At 46.4% G+C, this 27,819-nt stretch overlaps 1 protein-coding gene across 4 annotated transcripts in view; it reads left to right on the top strand.

Moving 5' to 3' along the window:
* MCMBP (minichromosome maintenance complex binding protein) overlaps positions 1–26,861 on the top strand; it is a 41,561-nt gene extending 14,700 nt beyond the window's left edge. For all 4 annotated transcript variants that reach the window (XM_030570865.1, XM_030570866.1, XM_030570863.1 and 1 more), the window contains 7 exons: positions 10,835–10,958; positions 18,532–18,649; positions 19,224–19,389; positions 23,790–23,923; positions 24,745–24,909; positions 25,739–25,827; positions 26,443–26,861. In XM_030570865.1, coding sequence (XP_030426725.1) covers positions 10,835–10,958; positions 18,532–18,649; positions 19,224–19,389; positions 23,790–23,923; positions 24,745–24,909; positions 25,739–25,827; positions 26,443–26,569 — 923 coding nt within the window. In that variant the 3' untranslated portion in view covers positions 26,570–26,861. The remainder of the gene's footprint in view (positions 1–10,834; positions 10,959–18,531; positions 18,650–19,223; positions 19,390–23,789; positions 23,924–24,744; positions 24,910–25,738; positions 25,828–26,442) is intronic.
* Positions 26,862–27,819: the final 958 nt, after the last annotated feature.

Here is a 27,819-nt window from a genome sequence, read left to right as displayed (position 1 = left end):
AGCTAAATTGGATCATCCTTTGACTTACCACATTTCAGTTTTTGTTTGACAGAATATAGTTCCTGTTCTTATTTTCATTATCTTCTCATCCAGGAGTCTGTGGCAGGGATTGGAGGAGGGTTTTCTTTATGATCATATTGAAATAGTTGCACTGAACTTGTGAACTGGGCTGGAAAAAAAATGCATAATTCTGCAAGACACACTTACTAAAATGAGTACGTGAATGTAGCAGCAGCATAGATCTATGACTCAATTTGCTGAGTGAGTAACTGCTGATTCAGACAATATGATCTGCTCAGCATCATCTTGGAAACCCTTTCATATTTTAAATTGAAAGGTGTATTGTACGTGTGGGCTTCAAAACCTGAAGCCTTCCACAGCTCTCAGAGTGTTTAAGCTGTGTCATGTATGTCTATATAGAACTCCACTTGATAGTAATTTGAAGAGCTGTGGAAAGTCTCCGATGGCAGAGTCCAAAGAATAAACAGAATACATACATATTGGAGCCCAAAAAACAAACAGAACACACACGCAGTAGAGCCCATAGATATATGAATCTATGTTGCTGCTACGTTCACTTACTAATTTTGGTAAGTGTCTTGAGATATGTCTGTTGTTTTTTCCAGCCCAGTTTACATGTGGGAAAGCTGCGGAAATAACTTGCTGTTTGCTGAAGGTGACAAGCGTTATTTTGTTTTGAGTCACTCTAATGGAATTTAAAAAAAAAAAAAAAAAGCCATGAAAGCTCATAGACTCATGGTTTAAAACCAAAAAATGAAAGTTGGGGAGTCAACTGGTCCAGGAGCCTGGCAGCCTTGAGGGTTCTCAGGGTCTAGGCTCTGTGGCAGGGAGCCTGGCAGCCCAGGCTTGAGCAGTCTTCTCAGGGTCTAGGCTCCTAGCTCTGCAGCAGAGAACCTGCAAGCCCTAAGAGCACCCAGTTGGGTCCAGGGAACCAGCTGCCCTGAGTTAGAGAGCCCAGGAACCAGCTGGCCTGGGATTCTGGAAGCCCTGGAGTCCCCTATCCTGGGTCACTCAGCATGGCAAAGCAGGCAGCATAACTGCCTGGGAGCTGCAGACCCTGGAAGTCCTGGGTTTCCCACTCTAAGGAAATGAGCATATTGGGGGAGATCAGCACATTCCCCAGTCCTGGAAGTTTAGCTGCTGGTGGCTAAAATTGACATTCCTGTCAGTTTTACCTATAAAATTTACCAGACTGGTCAGTTTTATGGCTGCTGCCGGACCTGAGGAGCATATGGTGAACACTTCAGTCTCCCTGGTCATTCTATAACAGATTTAAAAGTCACTATTCTTGAACAAAAAAACTTCAGAACAGACTTCAAAGAGAAACAGCAGAACTAAAATTTATTTGCAAATTTAACACCATTAATCTGGGCTTGAATAGGGACTGGGTGTGGCTGGCTCATTACAGAAGCAGCTTTGCCTCTCCTGGAATTGACACCTCCTCATCTATTATTGGGAGTGGACTACATCCACCCTGATTGAATTGGCCCTGTCAACACTGGTTCTCCATTTGTGAGGTAACTCCCTTCTCTTCATGTGTCAGTATATAATGCCTGCATTTGTAACTTTCACTCCATGCACCTGAAAAAGTGAGGTTTTTTTACCCATGAAATAACTCTGTTAGGCCTTGGCTACACTGGAGAGTTGCAGTGCTGATAGTGGCTTTACAGCGCTGCAGCTTACTCCCCATCCACACTGGCAAGGCACATACAGCGCTGTATCTCCCTGGCTACAGCACTGGTTGTACTCCACATGGACGAGAGGAATAAAGACAACAGCGCAGGTGCTGGAGTGCCAGTGTAAACAGTGATTAATCTTACTATGGGGTAACTGACCCCTGGAATTTTCCCATAATGCTTTTAACTAAAGAACTCTCTTTGTTTTGTTATGATGCCTCTCTTTGTTTTGTTGTTAACTCAGGGCTCCCAGAGCTGCTTATCTAAAAAACAAACACAGCAATTGTTTGCTCGAGCAGAGGCAGGCAGAGAATGTCCATAGCTAGTGTTTGCTTGAAGAGACAAACAGCACGGTGGGGGTGGAGGGCGAGGGAGTCCGTGGGAGCAGCTGCTTATCTGGCCTGAAGGCTATTTGCATTTAAGAGTGAATGAGAGAGGAGTGGGGGAAGTGGTCGGAATTTGCAAGGCAGCTGCTGACACAGTGTGGGCTCCAAAAATCCCCACACACACTCTCCCCCCGCCCCCACATGCTCCCTGTCACACTCCACCCCACCCCCCTCTTTTGAAAAGCACTGTTGCAGCCACTTGAACACTGGGATAGCTGCCCATAATGCACCACTACCAACACTGCTGCAAATGTATCCACACTGCAGCGCTGGTAGCTGTCAGTGTGACCACACTGCAGTGCTTTCCCTACACAGCTGTAGGAAGACAGCTTCAACTCCCAGTGCTATACAGCCGCAAGTGTAGCCAAACCCTTAGTCTTTAAGGTGCCACCGGACTCCTTGTTGTTTTTGTGGGTACAGATTAACACGGCTACCTTCTGATACTTGACAAACTCCAAATGTTCATGTGGTGCCAAAATGAACACTTTATGGAATTTGTGTCCTGGGTAAATTTCAAAACAGCTATCTTTGGGTTTTTTTGGAATGAAACCAAATATTGAAATTTCCCCACAATATGGAAATTCTGAGTTGACCAGCTCTGCTTATGGCCAACTCTGGTATGCCTGTGACTTGCTTTCTTGGCTGGTAGACTTTGGAGATCTATTGCAAAGCTGCTTAATTTGATCTTTTGGGAGAGTCTTTACAGCTTTGTCTCTCCTTAAAGGACTGCCATCTCCAGTCCTGAGAGGCTGGGTACACCACGTGTTTGGCTGGAGTGAAGGCATATGGAAGGGAAATGGGAATGAACCGCATCCTTGGAGTAGTGAAGTGAAAGGAGAATTTTGTGTTCCCAATTCTTGCTGAGGGGCTATACTTGGATACACTGGTGCTTGCTGCAAAAATTCTAAGAAGCAGAAATATTAAAATTTTCCATTGACTGGTATATTTGGTAACACTTTAAACATAGCTTTGGCCTCTGCATTGAGAGGATTGTGGATTGATAAATGATTACTTATCTCCCTTTGTTTTTGAGTATTCTTTAACGTTTAAAATCACCTTTGATTCCTTATTTGTTGGAAAAAAACGGTTACTCACCTTTGTAACTGTTGTTCTTCGAGATGTGTTGCTCATATCCATTCCAGTTAGGTGTGTGCGCGCCACGTGCACGTTCGTCAGAGAAACTTTTACCCTAGCAACACTCGGCTGGGCGCCCCCTGGAGTGGCGCCGCTATGGCGCTGAATATATACCCCAGCTGACCCGGCCACCCTTCAGTTCCTTCTTGCCGGCTACTCCGACAGTGGGGAAGGAGGGTGGGTTTGGAATGGATATGAGCAACACATCTAGAAGAACAACAGTTACAAAGGTGAGTAACAGTTTTTTCTTCTTCGAGTGATTGCTCATATGCATTCCAGTTAGGTGATTCCCAAGCCTTACCTAGGCGGAGGGGTCGGAGTGAGATGTGGCAGTATGCAGAACCGCTGCGCCAAAGGCTGCATCATCTCTAGATTGCTGGACCAGCGCGTAGTGCGAGGTGAAGGTGTGGACCGATGACCAGGTCGGTGCATGGCATATCTCCTGGATAGGCATGCGTGCCAGGAAGGTGGCTGATGACGCTTGAGCTCTAGTAGAGTGCGCTGTGAGGTGGCCCGAAGGGACATGAGCTAGGTCATAGCATGTGCAGATGCATGCAGTCCCCCAGGAGGAGATCCTCTGGGAGGAGACTGGCAGACCTTTCATCCATTCCGCGACTGCCACGAACAGTTGGGGAGACTTTTGGAACGGCTTTGTTCGCTCAATATAGAAAGCGAGTGTCCTGCGTACATCTAAGGAGTGTAGCTGCTGCTCCCGCCGAGAAGAGTGGGGCTTCGGAAAGAAGACCGGGAGGAAGATGTCCTGGTTGGTATGAAAGGCAGACACAACCTTAGGGAGGAACGCCGGATGAGGGTGCAGTTGCACCTTGTCTTTATGAAAAACAGTGTAGGGCGGGTCCACTGTGAGTGCTCTCAGCTCGGAGACCCGTCTGGCTGATGTAATGGCCACCAGGAAGACTGTTTTCCATGATAGGTACAGAAGTGAGCAAGTCGCTAGCGGCTCAAATGGTGGGAGCATTAGTCTGGATAAGACCAAATTGAGATCCCAGGTAGGGGCAGGGCGACGTACGGGGGGATAGAGACGCTCTAGGCCCTTAATGAACCGAGAGACCAAGGGGTGGGAGAACACGGAGTGGCCACCCTCACCTGGCTGGAAAGTGGATATAGCCGCTAAGTGCACTTTCAGAGAGGATGTCGCCAGGCCCTGTTGCTTCAGGTACCAGAGGTAGTCTAGGACCGTGGGAATCGAGGCCTCCGAAGGAGTAACGCCCTGAGTTGCGCACCAGCAAGAGAAATGTTTCCACTTTGCCAAGTACGTGGAGCAGGTGGAAGGCTTCCTGCTGCTGAGGAGAATATGCTGAACCGGAGCGGAACAGCGCAACTCCGCTGTGTTTAACCATGCAGGAGCTACGCCGTGAGGTGGAGGGCTCGCAGATCTGGGTGACGAAGCCTGCCATGGTCTTGCATGATCAGGTCTAGGAGGAGAGGGAGGGGAACTGGGGTGTCCACGGACAGATCTAGCAGGGTGGTGACTATCTGGGCCATGCAGGCGTGATCAGGATCAGATGAGCTTTGTCCCTGCGGAGCTTTAACAGGACCTGTGCACCAGGGGAAACGGAGGGAAAGCATACAACAGGTGGTGTCTCCACAACAGGAGGAATGCGTCTGTGATCAACCCCGGAGAGAGACCCTGAAAGGAGCAGAACTCTTGGCACTTCCTGTTCGAGCGGGAGGCGAACAGGTCTACGAGGGGAAATCCCCACCTCCAGAAGAGCGAATGGATGACGTCCGGTCTTATTGACCACTTGTGACATAGAAAGGACCGGCTGAGCCGGTCTGCCAGAGCATTCCAGACCCCCAGAAGAAAGGACGCCACTAGGTCTATCGAGTGGGCTATACAGAAGTCCCAGAGTCGAATGGCCTCTTGACACAGGGGAGACGAGCGGGTCCCTCCTTGTTTGTTGATGTAGTACATGGCCGTTGTGTTGTCCGTGAACACCGAAACACAACGGCTGTGAAGATGTTGCTGGAACGCCTGGCACGCAAGGTGGACTGCTCTCAACTCCCGGACGTTTATATGGAGTGTCAGCTCCTGGGACGACCAAAGGCCCTGGGTACGCAGGTGACCTAGATGGGCCCCCCAACCAAGGGATGACGCATCCGTCGTTAAGGTCCTCAGCGGCTGTGGATGGAATGGCATCCCTGCGCATACCAGGGATGGAGTTAGCCACCAATCGAGGGAGCGGAGGGGGCTGGGGGGAACTGTCACCAGGACGTCTATAGGGTCCCTGCCTGGGCGGAAGACCAAATGGAGCCACGTTTGGAAGGGTCTCATGTGGAGTCTGGCATACTTGGTCACATGCGGCCATATGCCCCAGGAATCTGAGGCAGGTGCGAGCTGAGGTGATTGGGGAGGCCTGTAAACCTCGTATAATCGATAACGATCGCTTGGAAGCGGGGCTGAGGCAAGTAGGCCCTGGCTTGAGTGGAGTCCAGCGTTGCCCCTATGAAGTCCAGCCTTTGTGTAGGGACCAGGGTGGATTTCTCGGCGTTGAGGAGTAGGCCCAACCGGGAGAATAGGTCCGTGACTATATTGACATAGTGTCGTACCTGAGATTGAGAGGTCCCCTTGATGAGCCAGTCATCCAGATACGGGAACGCATGTATCTGTTGCCAGCGGAGGTGGGCGGTGATGACAGCCATGCACTTTGTGAACACCCTCGGGGCCATGGAGAGGCCGTAGGGGAGGACTGTGAATTGGAAGTCCTGGTGGTTGGCCATAAAGCGGAGGTACTTCCTGTGTGGTGGAAAGATGGCAATGTGGAAGTACGCATCCTTCATGTTAAGGGCGGCATACCAGTCTCCAGGATCCAAGGACGGGATAATCGTTCCCAGGGAGACCATGCGGAACTTCAGCTTGAGCATCCATTTGTTGAGTCCACGCAGGTCTAGGATAGGTCTGAGGCCTCCCTTGGACTTGGGGATCAGAAAATAGCGGGAGTAAAACCCCTTTCCTCTCTCGTCTAAAGGTACCTCCTCTATAGCTCCCGCAGCGAGGAGAGATTGGACCTCCTGTAGGAGGGTTTGCTCGTGAGAGGGGTCCCTGAAGAGGGACCGGGATCGGGGGCAGGAGGGCGGTGATGAAGCAAATTGGAGGTGGTATCCTTGCTTCACTGTGCGCAGGACCCAAAGATCCGATGTCAGTTGGGACCACGCCAGGAGGAAGTAGGAGAGACGGTTGGAGAAGGGAGGGAAAGGATCCTGTCCTGAGACTGGTACACCGTCCCCGGGCGCACCTTCAAAAGTTGGACTTGGTGCCCGGTGGTGCCTTAGAGGGCCCATGGTTTTGGCCCCCTTGGGGACCGGACTGGTGTCTGTGGCCACCCTGCCCGCGCCTCCTACTGAGGTCCTGCCTCTGCCAAGGTGTAAAGTACGGGCGGTGTGCTTGGGGCCTGAAGGGTCTACGCTGGGTTACAGGGTATGCATTCCCAACGAGCGCGTGATGACTCTATTATCCTTCAAGCTCTGCAGCGTGGGATCAATCTTTTCTGAGAACAAACCCTTGCCATCAAAGGGTAGGTCCTGGATGGTGTACTGCAGCTCGGGAGGCAGGTTAGAGACCTGAAGCCAGGAGATGCTTTCTTTCCCTTCTCCAGGAACATGTTGAATTCCTGGCGTGAGTGCGGGGGTAGCAGCTCGGAGAACCTACCCACTTCTGCCCAAGTGTTATAATTGTATTGGCTCAGTAGAGCCTGTTGGTTGGCCACTCGGAACTGTAGGGCCCCTGTTGAGTACACCTTACGACCCAGGAGATCCATTTGTCTGGCCTCTTTGGACTTTGGGGCCGGCGCCTGCTGGCCATGTCGCTCTCTTTCGTTGACCGACTGGACAACTAAAAAGGAGGGAGGAGGATGAACGTATACTCATACCCCCGAGAGGGTACCATGTACTTTCTCTCAACTCCCTTTGCCGTCGGTGGAATGGAGGCTGGAGACTGCCAGAGGGTGTCGGCAGTGGCCTGGATGGTTTTAATGAATGGCAGTGCGACCTGGGTGAGAGCATCAGCGGTGAGGATGCTCACTACGGGATCCTCAACTTCCGGGACCTCCTCCACTGGGAGGTTGATATTGAGGGCCACTCTGCGAAGGAGGTCCTGATGGGCCCTGAGGTCTATCAGCGGGGGCCCTGATGATGAGATCCCTGCCACAGCCTCATCCGGTGAGGAGGAGGATACCCCGGGAATGAGGGGGTCCTGGATGGCCTCCTGCTCCTGGGACGGTTCCTGCTCCAGCTGCCCCGGGGAGTCCGGCGGATGTGTCGCGTGCTCTTCCAACTCAAGCGGGGGGGGGGGGGGAAGAGAATGGTGGCCTCTGGTGCCCGATGTTCTGAGGCAGCAGAGCGGGTCTGGACCAGGGGGGCACCCTGGGCTTGGTGGTACTCCCAGGGTGTCCAGAAGGACCACTGCTGAGGTCCTATGTCCTGCGGCCGAGAGTCCTGGAAAACCCCCATAGGTACCTCCGTATCCTGGTCGTAATAGCTGTCCGCCTGGGAGGATACGGACGTGTGTCTGGACGGCCATGGTGGAGCAGAAAAGCCTGGAGCTGAAGTTCCGACTGATCTCGCACCCCTCGATCGTGGGGACCGGTGCCAGTACACGGAGCAGTACCGAGAGTGGGACTGGGACCTGCAACCGGCCCGGTGCCGGGAGGTCGACCGGGATCTTGAGTCTCTTCGCCCTGACCTGCTCCGGGAGGTATGGTGCCTGGGACGGTGCCGGGAACTGGAGCGGTACCGCGAGTAGCAGGTTGGGGAGCGAGAGTCCGACCGGTGCCGTGGCGGGGACTGGCGCCGGGACCGAGAGCGATGTCGAGAGCAGGAACGATGTCTCGACTCAGAGCGTCTGCAGGATCGTGATCTTGAGCGGTGCCGGTCCGCTACGCTGACAGACGACGGTCTGGTCAGGGTCGGCTTGCCCATGGACTGTAATACCCGCACCGGCGGTAGGGGCGGTGCCGCCTCGGTGATGGCGATCAAGTCCCTCGCCGCGGAGAAAGTCTCCGGGGTAGATAGCAAAGTGAGCTCTACCGCGGCCGGTGCCGGGGAGCTGTCAGATGCCAGACTCAACGGCCCTCGTCGGGCTGGAGTTGACGGTACCGGTTTCGGCTGTGCTGCGGCAGGTATTGGTGCTGGGTGGTCAGACTTAGGTGCAGTCTCTGGCTGCAACGCTGGTGTTGCCATCTGACCCTTCGCCGTCTTCGACCTCGGGGAGAGGGAGCGGCGCGGAGTTGATTTTGGTGCCGGTGGTGGCTGGTGCCGGGAATCCTTAGGCGTACCGGCGACGCCCGGTGCTGTAGGGGTGCCTCTGCTCACCGACTGGCTCGTGCTCGGTGCCGAGGGCAACGGTGTCAGGGCCGCTTCCATTAGGAGCTGCTTTAACCTAATGTCCCGCTCCTTTTTGGTTCTTGGCTTAAAAGCCTTGCAAATTGGGCACTTAGCCGGTAAGTGCGATTCCCGTAGGCACTTCAAACAGGAGTCGTGGGGATCTCCTGTCGGCATCGGCCTATGACAGGCCGAGCACTGCTTGAAACCCGGTGAGCCAGGCATGAGCTCCGGCACTGGGTGCGGGGAAGGGGCTACCCCCCGAACCCCGCAGCACTTACTAACTAACAACTATAACTATAAACTATAACTAACTCTAATGAACTATATATATATTGTGTATATATATATATATATATATATATATAACAGTTAACTACACTTTGAATATAACTAGAAGAGCGAGTAGCTAGGGAAGGTGGAGGTCAGCTAAGCCGCACTCCACTGTTCCAACGACCGACACGGGTGGTAAGAAGGAACTGAAGGGTGGCCGGGTTGGCTGGGGTATATATCCGGCGCCATAGCAGCACCACTCCAGGGGGCGCCCGGCCAACCCGCCGAGTGTTACTAGAGTAAAAGTTTCTCCGATGAACGTGCACGCGGTGCGCACACACCTAACTGGAATGCATATGAGCAATCACTCGAAGAAGAATAGCTTGTTCCATATTGGTAAGCATAGTAAACCCAGGAGTGCAAATGCTGCCAGAGGAGATTAGACAACATTCAAGCCAAACTCTGTTTGTATCAGTGTGAGAGAAACTTTGATAAAATAAAAATAACTTTCTCTGAATGTGAGAATTTATATGCTCCTGTAATTCCCAAGGAGCAAGGAGATAATATACCACTTCCTCTCAGCTCACTTTTTTCCTTTAAATACTTCAAATGGAAAATAACAGTCAAACATTTTGGTTGTGATGCAGGAATAAACTATAATAATTCAGAACGAGTCTATTGTAATTGGGCACATGTAACAGAGGCTGACAATGTCAGGTGGAACTTCTATATACATTACCTCTCGGTTTGTATAATATACCTTAGGATCTTCTAAATAAAATGTTCAAAATAAAATCAAGTAATGGCATTCAGATATTAAAGTGTGTGTGAGGGGACAGATAGGCATGCCATAGAAATCTGTATAATAAGTAAGGCAACAGTTTAGCTCTTCATTTTCCTGATGTAACTGTTTCTATTGCAGGCAAGGATAACCGAGATCATTAATGTCTCATTTATTGTTGTTCAAATGACAAAAGACTTGAGCCAAGACTTTCAAAAAACAGGAGTCTAAAAATAAATTTGTCAAAAGCTGTTTACTTGGCTCTACGGATAGTCGGCCAACTTGTTTAGGAACCTTATTTCAGATTTCAGCTTTTGAAAATTTTGGGCCAAACTTGTAAATTGTGCATATAGCTGGTATCTGTTACTATACTATTGCCTTCCTACTTCCCCCTCCCCTTATTCAGGTTAATTTAGATTGTTAGCTGTTTGGGGCAGGAGCTGTCTTAGCATTGTATAACACCTAGTACTCTGAGCTCTGCTCTGATGGAGGCCTCAGGGCACCACTCTAAGACAAAACAATTAAGTTGCATGAAGTTATGATCAGAGTTCAGGAATGGTGTGGCAAAAAGCAAGATACAGAAAAGCACAGCAATAGAGCATAAAACAACATAGTGAAAAAGACTGAACTGAATTTGCGTAGTCTAGGAAAGAAGACCCATTTGAGTAAAATTGCTCTAATTAGATACACTAAGGCCTGGTCTACACTAGAGGGGATCGATCTAAGATATGCAACTTAAGCTACGAGAATAGCGTAGCTGAAGTTGATGTATCTTAGATCGACTTAGAATCACTTACTTTGTGTCCTCGCAGTACGGGATCGATGGCCGCCGCTCCCCTGTCGACTTTCGCCTCTTGCTGAGCTGGAATTCAGCAGTCAATGGGAGACCGATCAGGGATGGATTTATTGCGTCTATACTACACATGATAAATCGATCCCCAATAGATCGATCGCTACCCTCCAAATCAGCAGATGGTGTAGATGTACCCTGAGTTTAAATAGAGGGCATTATTCCATCTCAAATCTGCAGAGCAAGGAATAATGTCCTGAATCTAAAACAGGTAGGAAAAGTCTAGCTAAATGAAAAAACTTCACTCACAGAGTAGTGCTGTTCTTTTCCACTCACCATTCCCAATGTGTAATATTGCAACATAAGGTAAGCCTCATTTGAAGAGGAGGGGGAACAGATGCGGGGTATTTCTGACACTAGTCTTCTGCTTTGTCAGTTGTGTCTAGTTTTATGATGGAACTTTCGCCACTTAGAGCAGAACTGCTTGGATTCCTCACTCATGCACTCTTAGGAGACAGCTTGGCTGCTGAGTACCTTATATTGCATCTCATCTCCACAGTGTAAGTACGTAGATGCCTGCTGAGAACACTTAATGTATTTCTTTTTAAAAATATTATCTGCTTATTTTTACCGGTCTATCAGAGTCTATGAATAACTTTTTTATGGTATAAGCATTTATATTCCAGTAGTGCCCAGGGAGGCTCCAACTGAGGGGCCCCATTGTATTAGGCACAAATGCAGAGATTATTGTCCACTGTCCAAATAGATTTTAAAGAAGGCTAATTATAAAGCTTAGTATTTTCCTAGCATTTGAGTTGACAAAGTCCCTCCCACTTCTGTTCCCTCTCCACCTTTTTTTTAATTCTGTCTTTAGATTAGACTAAAATCTTCAAGTGATATATATGAAAACAATGCAGATGTCATGTTTCCTATCTAATCTCTTCTCTGTGTGTGAGCAGGACACGCTGTTACTACATTTCCATTAATAATTTAGAGCGGTGGTTCTCAGCCTGTTTACCACTGTGGGCTACATATGCAGCTTTGTGTTTATGTGGGCCACATCCATACAATATATATACTACGTCTACATCTATTTAAAAATAAATAAATAAATAAGGTTTAGGATTTGTTATATGATGGCAATACCATTCAAATCGATATAGTACCTTTCATTTCAACACTGGCAAATGTCTACCAAGAGCATTTTAAATTAGCAAAATAAGTCAAAACATTAACTGTTAAAATTAATTAATTTACTGTAAGGTATACATGGCATATTGCCACTCATTTCCATGCTGCTGCAGAGCCTGTCTGCAAAGATAGGTAGCCCTGTCTGGTGTGGGGTGCCTCCTTAGCCAGGGACTGTCTCCCATTCACATAGTCCCTTCTCATACTGCCTCCCCCCCCCAAACAGCGGAATGCCGCCCATCACCCAACCCCCCTGGGACTGTCCCCCCAGCATCCAGACCGCACCTCCCCCCCACAACACTGGACTGGCCCTATCCAGGGAAGAAGGACACACACAGGGACTGCTCCCAGTCCCCCTACCTAGATTCTATCTCCCATACACTGGCAGCATCCCCCTCTTAGAGTTGCCAGGTGTCCGGTTTTCGACCGGAAAGTCCGGTTGAAAAGGAAACCTGACAGTGTCTGGTCAGCTCTGCAGACTGGACACTAAAAATCCAGCTTCCAACCTCCACCACCGGGGGCAGGAAGAGCAGCAGCTGCTGTTACAGCCTACAGCAGTGATTCTCAACCTATTTACCACTGTGGGCTGCATTTGCAGCTCTCTGTGTTAAGTGGGTAGCATCCATGCAATATACAACATGTATGGCCCTGAGGATGTCATATGGGCAGCAGCTGTGTGCTGACTAGGCCACAAGCAGCCCATGGGCTGCAGGTTGAGAACCACTGGCCTAGAGGAACTGCTCTCTGCTCAGCTGCTGACTCCTTATGGAGAGAACTGGCTGGCTCTGGGACCTGGCTCCAGCCTCTCCAGTGAAGAAGTAGGTAGTGGTGGGGAGAGTGGGAATCCTGTCTGTCCCCTCTACCCCACTGTGCTCCAATTTCCCCCAGCCCCTTGCTCCGGGGACCAGTCACCCCCCTCAACCCTATCATGCTCCAATTGCCCCTGTCCCCTTACTCTATGGACCAACCCTTCCCGCCCCCCACATCCCTCCTGTGTCCAGATTTGGGCAGGCAGGCTCGGCAACAGCTCCTCCCAGCCTGGTTCTGCAGGTGGCAAATGAGTCCTGGGGCGGGGAGTGAGTGATGGGTTGAGGGGAGAAGAGCAGGCAGTGCCTGAGGAAGAGGTGGAGCTGGTGGCAGGGCCTCTGGGAAGGGGCAGTGCAGAGGTGTCCTGTTTTCTGCAATTAGAAAGTTGGCAAACCTCCCTGTGCCTCAGGCCCCTGCACCTCCCTTCCTGCAGCCTTAGCCCCCTGCACCCTCCTCCCCATGCCCACTGGTCTCCTACTTCGGCTGCACTAGCTCAGCCATTCAGCGTGCCCTGCCCACCTGCCTCTGTGGCCTTAGTGCCAGTGATCCTGCTGCAGTGGGTCACTGGACCCACAATTCTGCAGGGTGGGGAAGCACTGAGCACTCTAGTCTCCTGCTGATGCTGCAGGGCCCAATCCTGCTTGCGGGGGGGGGCTGATGTCACTGGGCCTAATCCTGCACCACACCATTTTTGCGCAAACACGCCCCTCCACTGACTCTGTGCCCAGCACAGGTACGCCTCCTGCCTTGCCCTAGTTACAGTGCTAAGGATGTCAGAGGTCTGTGCTGATTGGGCCGCAAGTGGCCCGTGGGTTGAGAATCATTACTTTAGAGAATGACTGACATTATTTTTTTTTGATTTATTCTTGTTCATTAAAAAGTTATCTACATTTTCAAAAACCACTAGTGATCTTAATTGCCCAACTTAAGATGCCTTAAAAAAATAACCTGAACACCAACTCTCTAAAAGTCAGACTTTTGTAAGGTATGTCCAGTTGAACATCCAAAATCATGAGTCACCCTGGAAAATGTGAACCTATGTACATACACCTGAGAGAAAAAGCAGTTTGTGTGTAGCTGTCAGGTATGTTGCACTGAACAGCCCACAGTGTTGCTGGTGTGATACCTGGCCAATTTTCAAATAGCTTATTTGAAGATCAGGAATTTCACCCTAGTATCCGGCATCTGAAACCTGAATATATGGTAGGCCTAGTAAACTTCATAATGGCACAAAGAATGCTTGTGTAGATAGGACATTTTATGGTCTAAGTGGAAATCTGTTTTCATCATTATTCTAGTGACTCTAACATTCATAGAACATCAGGGTTGGAAGAGAACTCAGGAGGTCATCTAGTCCAACCCCCTGCTCAAAGCAGGCCCAATCCCCAACTAAATCATCCCAGCCAGGGCTTTGTCAAGCCTGACCTTAAAAACTGCTAAGGAAGGAGATTCTACCACCTCCCTAGGTAACCCATTCCAGTACTTCACCACCCTCCTAGTGAAAAAGTTTTTCCTAATAGCCAACCTAAACCTCCCCCACTGCAACTTGAGACCTTTACTCCTTGTTCTGTCATCTGCTACCACTGAGAACAGTCTCGATCCATCCTCTTTGGAACCCTGTTTCAGGTAGTTGAAAGCAGCTATCCAATCCCCCCTCATTCTTCTCTTCTGCAGACTAAACAATCCCAGTTCCCTCAGCCTCTCCTTATAAGTCGTGCTCCAGCCCCTTAATAATTTTTTTTGCCCTCCGCTGGACTCTTTCCAATTTTTCCTCATCTTTCTTGTAGTGTGGGGCCCAAAACTGGACACAGTACTCCAGATGAGGCCTCACCAATGCCGAATAGAGGGGAATGATCACGTCCCTCAATCTGCTGACAATGCTCCTACTTATACAGCCCAAAATGCCCTTAGCCTTCTTGGCAACAAGGGCACAGTGTTGACTCATCCAGCTTCTTGTCCACTGTAACTCCTAGGTCCTTTTCTGCAGGACTGTTGCCTAGCCACTCGATCCGTAGTCTGTTGCAGTGCATGGGATTCTTCCGACCTAAGTGCCAGACTCTGCACTTTTCCTTGTTGAACCTCATCAGATTTCTTTTGGCCCAATCCTTTAATTTGTCTAGGTCCCTCTGTAACCTCTCTCTATCTGCCAGCATATCTACCACTCCTCCCAGTTTAGTGTCATCTGCAAACTTGCTGAGGGTGCAGTCCATGCCATCGTCCAGATCATGAATGAAGATACTGAACAAAACCAGCTCTAGGACCGGCCCTTGGGGCACTCTGCTTAATACCGGCTGCCAACTAGACACTGAGCCATTGATCACTACCCATTGAACCCAATGATCTAGCCAGCTTTCTATCCACCTTTATAGTCCATTCATCCAGCCCATACTACTTTAACTTGCTGGCAAGAAAACTGTGGGAGACCCTATCAAAAGCTTTGCTGAAGTCAAGGAATAACATGTCCAGTGCTTTCCCCTCATGCACAGAGCCAGTTATCTCATCATAGAAGGCAATTGGGTTAGTCAGGCATGATTTGCCTTTGGTGAATCCATGCTGACGGTTCCTGATCATTTTCTTCTCCCTGAAGTGCTTCAAAATTGATTCCTTGAGGACCTTCTCCGTGATTTTTCGAGGGACTGAGGTGAGGCTGACTAGCCTGTAGTTCCCCGATCCTCCTCCTTCCCTTTTTTAAAGATGGGCACTACATTAGCCTTTTTCCAGTCATCTGGGACTGCCCCCGATTGCCATGAGTTTTCGAAGATAATGGCCAATGGCTCCGCAATCGCATCCGCCAGCTCCTTTAGCACCCTCGGATGCAGTGCATCCGGCCCCATGGACTTGTGCTCATCCAGCTTTTCTAAATAGTCCTGAACCACTTCTTTCTCCACAGAGGGCTGGTCACCTTCGTCCGCCCCCAACCTCCCACTATGCTGCCCAGTGCAGTAGTCTGGAGGCCGACCTTGTTCATGAAGACAGAGGCAAAAAAAGCATTGAGTATATTAGCTTTTTCCACATCGTCTGTTACTAGATTGCCTCCTCCAGTGAGTAAAGGGCCCACACTTTCCTTGACCACCTTCTTGTTGCTAACATACCTGTAGAAACCCTTCTTATTACTCTTAACATCCCTTGCTAACTGCAACTCCAAGTGTGATTTAGCTTTCCTGATTTCACTTCTTCATGCTTGAGCAAAATTTTTATACTCCTCCCTGGTCATTTGTCCAATCTTCCACTTCTTGTAAGCTTCTTTTTTGTGTATAAGATCAGCAAGGATTTCACTGGTAAGCCAAGCTGGTCGCCTGTCATATTTACTATTATTTCTACACATCGGGGGTGATTTGTTCCTTCAACCTCAATAAGGATTCTTTAAAATACAGCTAGTTTTCTTGGACTCCTTCCCCCTCACGTTATTCTCCCAGAGGATCCTGCCCATCAGCTCCCTGAGGGAGTCAAACTCTGCTTTTCTGCAGTCCAGGGTCTGTATTCTGCTGCTCTTTCTTGCTTGTGTCCAGATCCTGAACTCGACCATCTCATGGTCACTGCCTCCCAGGTTCCCGTCCACTTTTGCTTCCCCTACTAATTCTTCTCTGTTTGTGAGCATCAGGTCAAGAAGAGCTCTGCCCCTAGTTGATTTCTCCAGCACTTTCACTAGGAAATTGTCTCCTACACTTTCCAAAAAACTTTCTGGATTGTCTGTGCACTGCTGTATTGCTCTTCCAGTAGATATCTCGGTGATTGAATTCCCCCATGACAACCAGGGCCCGTGATCTAGTAACTGCTGTTAGTTGCCTGAAGAATGCCTCATCCACCTCATCACCCTGGTCTGATGATCTATAGCAGACTTCCACCATGACATCACCCTTGTTCCTCAGACTTCTAAACTTAATCCAGAGACTCAGGTTTTTCTGCAGTTTCATACTGGAGCTCTGAGCAGTCATACTGCTCTCTTACATACAATGCAACTCCCTGACCTTTTCCTTCCTGCCCGTCCTTCCTGAACAGTTTATATCCATCCATGACAGTACTCCAATCATGTGAGTTATCTCACCAGGTCTCTGTTACTACAACGACAGCATAATTCCTTGACTGTGCCAGGACTTCAGTTCTCTCTGCTTGTTTCCCAGGCTTCTTGCATTTGTGTATAGGCACTTAAGATAACTCGCTGATTGTCCTGCTTTCTCAGTATGAGGCAGGAGTCCTCCCTTGTGTTCTCCTGCTCATGCTTTGTCCTGGTATCCCACTTACCTCCAGGCTTTGGTCTCCTTCCCCCAGTGAACCTAGTTCAAAGGCCTCCTCACTAGCTTGCGAAGATGCTCTTCCCTCTCTGTTAGGTGGCACCCATTTCTGTCTAGCACTCTTTCTTGGAACACGTTCCCATGGTCAAAGAATCCAAAGCCTTCTCTCCGTCACCACCTGCATAGCCATTCGTTGACTTCCAGGATTCGATGGTCTCCAACTGGGCGTTTTCCTTCCACAGGGAGGATGGACAAGAACACCACTTGCACCTCAAACTATTTTATCCTTCTTCCGAGAGTCGTGTAGTCTGCAGTGATCTGCTCAAGCTCATTCTTGACAGTATAATTGGTGCCCACGTGCAGAAGCAGGAAGGGGTAGTGATCCGAGGACTTGATGAGTCTCGGCAGTCTCTCCATCACATCGTGAATCCTAGCTCCTGGCAAGCAGCACACTTTTCCGTTTTTCCTGATCAGGCAGCAGATAGATGACTCAGTCGCCCTTAGGAGGGAGTCCCCGATCACCACCACTCGCCTCGTTCTCTTGGGAATGGCGGTCATGGAACCACCATCCCTAGGACAGTGCATCTCATGCCTTCCAATCAGTGGAGTTTCCTTCTGCTCCCTTCCCTCAGATATATCAACTAGTCCATTCTCCGCATTAGTACCTGTAGAAAGAATATGAAAACGGTTGCTCACCTACATCTGCACTGCTGGTACATTGGCGCTCCTCTTTCTTCTGGAGGTTACATGCTGCCAATTTTCTTCATTGTCCTTCTGTCGCCGCTGTGCAGCCTGCTCTGATTCCTCAGAATGTTGTGCCTGTAGAAGCATACCCTGACGTCCGTCCAGGAAATCATTTTCTCTTATGCAATGCAGGGTTGACACTTGTTTCTCCAGACCCTGAACCTTCTCTTCCAATATGGAGACCAGCTTGCTTTTTGTACAAAGTCGCTTCTGTCCTGTGGAAGAAAGACGAACGTGGCACATCCTGTGCCAGTCAGAACAGCCGATTGCTCACCATCCATATTACCTTCCTTCTAAGAGCTTCCTCAGCTGTTGCAGTAACTACTCAGAGAAGCCTGCAAGATGGAAGCTTCAGTGGGTTCTCCCCAGGCGAACTCCGTTAGCCTCTCTGCTGTTCGCCGCTCAGCTGGTTCGCAACTGGCTGCTTTTCTGTAACAATCAGGCCCACTCAAGGCCCACCTGGAACAAAGCACTCCCAGTTCACACTTTTCAAACAATCAGGCACATGGTCAAACTGACAAATTGTCTCCGCAACAAACGCTCAGATACTCACCAACACAGCCCCCTTAATGCACCCCTTTGACGTTTTGTGGTCAAGCAGGCATTCAGCCTCAGTTCTCCAGCCAGTCTTCTGATGGTCTGCCTAGCCTGCAGTGCCTTCTGAGGTGCAGAAACGATTACATCATCTGCTGTTTCTGCCTGTCATTTCCAACTGGGCAGGACTCCTTTTTAAGCTCGTTAAGCCCTTTTCTGCCTTGGTGGAAGAGTGTGTGCCCCATGACATTAGTCATAATTAGTCCAATTTCTCATGGTTCGGTCACTAATCTAGTGTTAAAGGTCATAGATAAGTTGATATGAGATTGATTTTTACATGTGTGAGCTACCATCTGTGTATAGTGCCGTAGTACCCCATATGTTCTAATCCTGTGTAGACACACAGGAAAACAGTCACTGTCCCCAGGAAAGAAAAAGATGTGAGAAAAGGAATGACATATAAGCAAAGTGATGAGGGTTATGGTTCACGCACAGCGATGAGGGTTATGGTTCACGCACAGCTTGGGCCTCTTCTTATGGGTGTATTTTGATTATAGAAAGTTTTTCGGACTTACTGGGGTGCAGTCCCTGTATCAAGTGTTCAACTGATCGATCTTTTTTCTTCTAGCTATGCGAGAAGAGATGTGCTTCCTCTGGGAAAATTCACAGTCAACTTGAGTGGCTGTCCAAGAAATAGTATCTTCACAGAGCACATATACCGCATTATCCAGCAGCTTGTTCCAGCAGTAAGAATGGCATTAATATGCTTTAATGGATTTATGATTGTGCAGTGATTTTGGCTGTAATGTTAATTTTTGTTTTAAAAATACAGTTAAGTTCGGTTTGAGGCAGGTTCCTGATCACTAGTTAAAGGATAGCCCAACAACTAAAATGAGAGTGGAACTTTCATCCTAGAAAGAATCTAGATTTCTCCCTCCTCCCTTCCCCCCAGTGACCACAAATTCCTGATGGGTATTCTGCAGAGAAAACAGTAATTTGAACAGGGACCGTATTGACTGGTAACTTGCAGTACTGCATCACATTGTACTGATATTCCCATAGCTATATATAACTATTTTAAAAAACTTAACTCATCATAAAATTGTTTTGTCTTTGAAATCCTCTTTCCCTTTAAGAGCTTTGGAACTTGTGATTACATAAATCTACTGTGTATTCCATTTAATTGTCCTTATAATTTTGTATGTATTGTGGAATTCTAGACTTAATGATCCTATTAAAGCAGGATACTTTTACCTAACAAGGCAGGTGGAGGAGTGGGGATTTGCCTACTTAGCTAATAATTTTCCTTGTTCTTGGCAGTCCTATCGTCTGCAGATGACCATAGAAAACATGAATCGCTCACGATTTATACCACACAAGGACTACACAGCTAACCGCCTAGTCAGTGGAGTATTGCAACTGGCTAGTAACACTTCCCTTGTGATAGACGAGACCCTGCTTGAGCAAGGACAGCTGGATACAACAGGTAGGCAATGCTTTGTGTTCCTGTCTTCCCTGTAAAACTTTGACCTAATACATTATAGTGGACTGAATTAGTACATTTCAAGACACAGTGATGTTAATTATGTGCCAATAGTTAAACCTTTTAATACATTTTAAGCTATGTGGGGAAAAACCACTTTGTCCATCCAACGAAGTGGGTATTCACCCATGAAAGTTCATGCACCAGTACGTCTATTAGTCTGTAAGGTGCCACAGGACTCTTCGCTGCTTTTACAGATCCAGACTAACACGGCTATGCCTCTGATACTTGACACTTTGTCCATGGATATCACAACTGATTCACATCTCAGACTAGTTTGCTGTCAGTCTTTGGCTTTGTTATGTGGAGTTGCGTGTCTGATCACTGTTCAACAAGGCAGTTGTATTTTATTTCTCTTATTTCTGCTTTATTGTCAGGAAGCATCTGGATATTTTGTTTTAGTTAAAATATTAAATTTAAAATATGCTAGGTTTCAGGTAAATACTGGTAGCTCTAAATAGAGCTCCTAGAAGGGGTGAGAAGAGGTATGTAATTAGGAATCTTTTCACCTGTAGGTGAGCAGTTAAAATCTAGGAGAGGGTGCAAATGACCATTGTGAAATGAGCTGGTACTGCTCAGTCTGATTTCTTAGTTCATCGGTACTTGCATTGCAAAGAACACCTGGACAACTGACTTCTTTGGCGCTACAATAGAAAAGGCCAGAAATTAAATGAAGCTGTCGCCTGAGCTGCGGTCGTGCCCCATAAGAAGTGGTCTTTTCAGGTCTTGGGTTGGTCACAAGTAGGGCGGTGTGGGGAACCTTACGTTTGTCCTTTTGTATAGCACCTTTCCTGTAGAAAACAGAACCACCCCTGGCTGCATAGCTGACACCTTTGAGCACTGAAGTCACTTAAGGTTTTTTTTCTTTTTTTTTTTCCCATTTGAAAAGTGAATGCTGTGTGGGAACAAGTAGTTTTCATTTGTGTATTATGGATTTCCAAAATTCATCTTGTAAACCGTGACTTGTTCTGTGTATCAGAGAAATGTAGGACTGGAAGGGACCTTAATAAGTCATTTAGTCCAGTCCCCTGCACTGAGGCAGGACTAAGTATTATCTAGACTATCCTGACAGGTATTTGTCTAACCTGTTCTTAAAATCCTCCAATGATGGAGATTCCACAACCTCCCTGGGCAATTTGTTCCAGTACTTAGTTACCCCGACAGGAAGTTTTCCTAATCTCTAATTTAAATCTCCCTTCATGCAATTTAAGACCATTACTTCTTGTCCTGTCCTCAATGAATAAGGAGAAAAACTTATAAAGAGGAGGCTGATAACAGCCTTTTATGTATTTGAAGACTGTGATCATGTCCCCCTTCAGTCTTCTCTTCTTCAGACTAAACAAACCCAATTTTTTCTTCACAGATCATGTTTTCTAGACCTTTAATCCTTTTTGTTGCTCTCCTCTGGACTTTCTCCAGTTTGTCCACATCTTTCCTGAAGTGTGGTGCCTAGAGCTGGACACACTATTCCAGTTGAGGCTGAGTAGAGTGGAAGAATTATTTCGTGTGTCTTGTTTACAACACTCCTTTGTATAAAGCAATGAATCATAACCTAGACTGAGAGGGTAGACTTAAGGGAGTGAGGCAGGGGAATAAGGGTTCAGGTAGCTGGGACATACACTTGGGGTGCTTATTCACTTTTCTCCCCCCTCCATCTTCAGGTAGGGGACATCAGGTTGGAACACAAGATCAGATAAGTAAAGAGAGCAAAAGCAATGTGTCTACAAACCCAAGGGGGCCAATTTTGAATTGAAGCACAGATGAATAGGAAGCCAGTGAAGTTGATTAAAATAGAAGAAGCATCTTAATCAGCCTTATATAACAAGAGTATCTTGTCCCTCCTGGAGCTTGTAACATCAAAAACAGTCCTGATGCATGATCTTAAGTTCCACTGTTAAGAGATGCTCTAGTCTATTATAGACCTCTTTTCATCTTCTTTACAAGCATTAACAGTGGAATAACCAGGAACCTTAAGTGTTAATTTGTATATTTTGAACAGTTGAGACCAATGGCCAGACACAGTGTAGACAATTTTAAAACTGTACAGAAGTAGCCAGTTTTAGATATCAAGTTGATACTGTGTTGCTGTAATTAACTAAGGAATGGAGAGGGGAAGGAAATTATACACAGCTTACCAGCCTTTTTAAAGAGTTCTAAATGACTGTCTGCTGGACTGCAAGATACAAAGCATTTGGCACAGGTGGTGGTCAGGAGAAATCTGATTTTTATCAGCTAGGTTTCACTATTTCAACAAACTATTTTTAAACTAGAAGTTTCAATTCCTTTTTTTTTTTTTTTACTTAGTCTTTTCTGGTGGTGTGGTTTTTTGGTTTTGTTTTGTTTTTTGGAAGGAACTTGCTGTAATTTTTAAAATAAATGCGTTTGTTTGATTTTATTGACTCTAGCAGAAGTCTGGGATAACTAAAGATTTTAGTCAGTTCCTCTCTCCCATTTAATCTTTCTGCTGTTCCTCATTTTAGTTGGCCGGCCTAATACACCTTTTACACAATGAGGCATTATTCTTCTCTGCTTGGATTCCAAAAGTGATTTGTTCCCCTATCCCCAAATGTAAAGTGTCAGTATATTGCCATTTTAAAAGTAATGCACAAACAGAGGGGAGTGCTGTAGAGAATCTGTCAAAAGCTGGTTTGTTTTTTAATTTAAATGTGTAGTGCTGGTTTGACAGCCCTGCACAGTGAAGTTGTACTTAGAATTGGAGCAACAGGGTCAGCTATAGTGGAAGCTATCCCACATCGACAAATGGGCCGAGTACAAAAGAGTATTCCACTTTAGAGTGAGAGAATAGTTCATGCTTGGTGAGTTGTGTTTTATGATGTGATATCAGCTCTCCAGGATTTGGTCCAAAATCACCAGTTACTTCATTTAAGCCCTTGGATCTGTGTTTTCACACTGAACTACTCATGGTATCTGAAGATCTTTACTATTCTGGTCACTACAGACCTTCAGGTGTAGAATCTAACCATCGATGGAGTAAAAAGGCTCTTAAAGCTCATCACCAATCCGCTAACCTTTATGGTCTTCCAGAACTTCCCAAGAGACAATAACACCATCATGCTAGGCTTCTCTAATTGACTTCTTCATTTTAGAGAGTGGTTTGTAATAGATTAACATTGTTTCCCGTTTCATTTGGCAAAACATGGATTATTCTGTGGTTCCTAATGCAGTTTAAAAGTAACATGATGACTTAGTTTGAGCAGCAGCAATATCAGACATGCCTACTTACTTATAGCTTACTGAACTTATACAGCCAGTTTTGGAGAACAAATTGTGGTTTATGAATGTCATGAAAAGGTCTGTTTAAATTCACTCACCAGCTCAGCTATTTAGGGCCAGTGCAAGTGCATTATGATGCACATGATCAGCATTTGGATCCCGAAGCTTGCCGAGTTTCCTTGATGCTATGAAATGTCACTCCAGCAAACACTGCAACCTCCTTCCATGCTAAAAGCGTCTTCTGTCTGACTAATAACGATATTCATGAATGTTAGAAAGGAACGTATTCCATCTAAACCTGCTGGAGCGGGTAGCCTCAGCCTATGGCCTTTTGAAGCTAGGAAAAATGGGTGTGTCTCAGCCAGTTCAATTATTTCTATACATTAAAAGTCCAGTATCTCACCTCTCCTTGGCTAGAAACTGGAGCTTTATGCCTTTGTCAGTGGTGCTAGGTAAGCACTCCTGGTCTTGCATGATCCTGCGATATGACTTGACAGATTTGTGTGTGTGTGGTTTATTTGGAGGGTGGGGGAACAAGTTGGTACAGAAAAGGTGTGGTTCTGAGGCTTGTGTATTTAAACTCCAAGGCCCTGATCCTGCACCCTTCAAGTGAGTCCACTGGAGTGTCTATGGTCTCTAGACTTTATAGCCATAAAGATACCAAAAAGTCAGAACTTTTAAAGCACATTTCTAAAATATACAGAATGCACGCTGGTGCGGTTTGGAATAAAGCGTTAGCCATATTCATTTGGGATGGCCTGAATTACTCACTTGTGAGTAAGGTACCCATTCCAATCTCATGTTTAACTCTTTCTGATAACCACAGCCTTCTTCCCTCTAACAAATTTTGCATAAATTTCTACATGTTTATAATCTTGACCTTTCCCATAAACTACACTAATATTAGGGCAGGTCATCTTTGTACCTGAAATCCTTCAAAGGCGCTGATTTTGTGTAGCACCTCAGGTTATTTTAGTAACCAAGTTGTTTCCACTGTGACCAAGTAATCGTTTCTGCTAACTGCTAATTAAAACCTGAATGAAAAATCTATTTCAACTCTGGCAATTGTTTACATCCAGCTGTCAGCATCTGTTTTCTTGCTTTTCTAGGTGTACATAATGTGACAGCACTGGGTAACCTGATAACTTGGCAGAAGGTGGATTATGACTTCAGTTACCACCAGATGGAATTCCCATGCAATATTAATGTACTTATCACTTCAGAAGGCAGATCACTCCTACCGGTATGGCAAGGTCTTCTTGAATTGGGGGATAATTACAGTTGATAGCTGCTTAATGAAAACCAAGCATGTCATTTCCAGAAATGAGTGATGTCCAGGAAATGATCTTGTTGCCTTAAGCTGCATAGACAAACTGCTGACATGGGTTAGTGTTCCAGCTAGTGCATCTAGAAAACCTGTATTTAGTGACACTGGCCTGCAAAAAAAAAATTCAGTGAAAGGAAAAACTGACATTTCTCTCTCTGTGGCTGCATGCTGTAGAAATGATAGCAAGAGGATGAAAAATGATTAGAGTATATGGGTATTTCTGGTAATGGAAAAAGATTGTAGATGCAGATTTATTATAAAGCAATCTCATTCCAGCCCAATAACTATCCTTTCCTGGTTATGGTGGAGAGAGCTCCCTCTCACATTCATACTGAAAAGAATATGACTTCGGCTTGTATTTATGTATGATGGATTATGTAGAGATGTCTCCAGCTGTTTGAACAACTAATCATACTGTGTACTACTTGTCTTCACCCTCTATGTACCGAGCCTTTGCTCTCTTGGCTGTTGTGAAATTGATTCCTGTTCAAAGCAAAAATGCTCCCTTCCAAAGAAGATTAAAACAGCAGTAGGGGGATTTCAGACAGGGGGTTCTTCAGGAAAGAGGTTTTTCATTTCTTATTAAATTGTTATTAAACGGATTTTATCCCGTCTTCATCAATAACATGGGGTGACACTGACGTCCACCATTGTAGTGGAATCATAAGTGTGTCTGACTGGAATAGAACAGCTGTGAATGGGGAAAGGGATGATGTGCAACCCTTCTTGTTTCTCAGTCAGATTGCCAGGTCCACTTACAGCCACAGATAATTCCCCCAAACATGGAGGAGTACATGAACAGCCTTCTCACAGCAGTGCTGCCATCCATGCTGAACAAATTCCGCATCTACTTAAGCTTGCTGAGGCTGTTGGATTACAGCATATCTGATGAAGTGACCAAGGTATGGAAGGCTTCTCTTATACCAACACATTATATCAACTTGTCCCTCCACGAGGGAGAAGTAATTGTGTAGCTGTTGGAACAGCTAAAGTACTACTTTCCTATCTGTAATTGTACTTAACTCCATGTGGTATTGGACTCCTTTGCAAAGGATAAGGGGCTGCATTTTCTTTTGGGTGGACTTCTGTCCCTGAGAAGGGTTGCTGATGCTCAGAGCACTTCAGCAAAAGGCACAAAACTATGACTTATAAAATTGGTAATTGTAAAGCTTTACTCCCTTTAAAAGATCGGAGACTTGATGCTAAGGCAGGGGGGTTTTCAACCTTTTTCCTTTGAGTCCCCCCCAACGTGCTTTAAAAACTCCACAGCCCACTAGTGCCACAACAACTGTTCTTCTGAATATAAAAAACAGGGCCCGCATTAGGGGCTAGCAAGCAAGGCAATTGCCCAGGGCCCCACAAAGTTAAATTGCCCAGGCTTTGGCTTGAGCTCTGGGTGGTGAGGTTCAGGGGCCCCAAGAGTCTAACAGACTTGCTTGGCAGAGCCCCTGAAATCTGCTCACAGCGCCCCAGGGGGCCCTAACCTCCTGGTTGAGAACTGCTGTTCTAAGGCACCTTCTGAAGTACAGAGAGCAACCATTTTACTGCCTTTCAGGCAGAAGTAGCTGTGTAGCTTCCCTAGCAAGCAAGGCTGAACCTAGCCTCCCTACCTGGAGTTATCCAAATCTTGCAAGAATTTTAGAATCTCAGGAAACTAGGATTCTTCTTCATGTTGTGTTCACTGCAAGAAGCTTAATCCCAACTACCCACCAATGTATTGTCTTAATTCAGGCAGTAGAGGAAGACTTTGTAGAAATGCGTAAGAATGACCCTGAGAGCACAACAGCGGATGACCTTCACAGAACTCTTCTTGTAGCAAGGTGAGTAGCCTTATAACTAGTGAATCAGCTTTTTCACTAGTAAGAGCTGCATGTAATCGCCTCCCAATGACACTTGTATAATTGTTTGCCTGCCTCTCTTCAAACAATTGCAATATGTGGGAGTGTTGAAGAAAATAGCATAGGCAGGAAGAGCAGGGACAAGTTAAGTCCATTCCCATTGATGGAATGGTCACTTATACAGCCAGAACTGGTCTATGGCTACTGAACAGGGAGGCAGACTCTTCCTCCCTACTCCCATGTCAAGGACTTCTGCTTACTTCCCAATTGGGGCTTTACCACCCTTGAGTGCCCCAGCCTGCTCCCAGTACCTCACTGGAAGGTTGAAATGAGAATGTGGGAGACTTTACTGCTAGTAAGAGAAATTATTAAATACCTCTTACTATTTTTAGCTTAATAAGAGGTTCTAAAGCACTGACTGCTGGGATAAAGTGTTGGGGGGGGCATGGGTGTTAGTTCATAATGGTTGCTGACAGCTGCTTGACAGTTATGTAACTTCCTGTTGTAGTAGCGCTATTTCCTCTTAAGCTTTGGCATGAGAAAGAAGGTATCTGTATGAATTCTGCTATTTAACTTGTACTACTTTTGCCTACCCAGGTTTCTCTCTCTCAGTGCTGGGCAGACAACACTGTCAAGAGAGCGGTGGCTAAGAGCAAAACAGCTGGAAGCATTACGTAAAGCCAGGCTCCAGCAACAGAACTGTGTCAGTGGAAATGAACTTTAATAATTCTTCCTCCTATTTTGCTTACTTGTGACTATGAAAATGAGGTCTGTCCTAATCCTAAGTGGAGCCAGCACTAAGAATAGGATACTGTTTATACCAGAGTTTCTTGTAGATAATTTATACCAAAAAGTTATGGACACTTACCCTTGAAACCTGAACCCATTTAGTTTATATGGGGTTCAGAGCTAATGCAGAAACTTACTGATTTTATGAAACTTTTTGGAGCTTGTTTTGTAATTAAGAATTAATAACAATGAGCAAATTGTTTGATATTAAAAGTTTAATACTGAAATTGTGTAAACCCATTTCCTTAAGTGTAGAGACAAGTCTGATCACATGTTCTAGAGCTACAATAGGGTTGATTACTTCACCTTGCTTTACAAAACTCAGGTTGTTCCACTCCCAGCCTTGGTGCTTGCACTGCAGCAGACTTATTTAAATCATGTGACAAGAACCAACCACTATTTTCTACACCCAGAGGAAAAAACCCCTCAGATGTTGCTTGCAACTACCATGATTGTTGCCTGAACTAATAGGCTTATTTTCTGATAAATATTTGTAAAACACCCTCCAAAGGGGAGAGTAAAAACTTTCAGAAGATTACTACTACTGAAATACTTCTGTATTTCGGCCTTTACATAACTTATTTGACTCAAGCACATCCTGTAAAAATGACTGTTAAAAACAAATGGTAGAATAGAGCAGTGAAGTCCACCTGGAGAAGCCAGAACCCCTTGGTCCCTCTGGCCCTAGTAATAAAGTTCTAATTTTTGCAAAGGGCATATCAAATGCATGACACCCAGATGGTGGTGCAAGTTACACTTTTTATTCTTGCAAAACCAATCCAGTGTTTAAAAAAAACGCATGACTACCTCACAGATAATCTTACAAGATGGGACAGGACTTCATTTTGAAACTGTAACTGGCAAATTGGGGTCTCTTGTAGCACTCATGTGAGACAGATTAATTCAAAGGGCTGCTTTTCACTTAATCATGGTTGAGTGGTGCTTGCAAGTGTAGTTAAGTGCTAAATTTCATGAAGTTGAACAAGTGTGGCTGACCAAGAAGTATATGCTACATCATCCATTTGCCTTTGAGAATACAAAGAACGAAACATACCTTAACTGCAGTGCTCCTGCTAATGTATATAAAGAATAACTTTATACCTAATCTATAACTGTTGGGTTTAACCATGAAGCTTCCAAGCCATGAGAGGAAGAGATTGGAGGTCTGGGTGAAGGAGGCAACCA

Source organism: Gopherus evgoodei, chromosome 7 (assembly GCF_007399415.2).
Source record: "Gopherus evgoodei ecotype Sinaloan lineage chromosome 7, rGopEvg1_v1.p, whole genome shotgun sequence".
Lineage (NCBI taxonomy): Eukaryota > Metazoa > Chordata > Testudines > Testudinidae > Gopherus > Gopherus evgoodei.
Note: the sequence above shows the minus strand (reverse complement) of the source record. Positions and strands in the feature narration are given on the sequence as shown.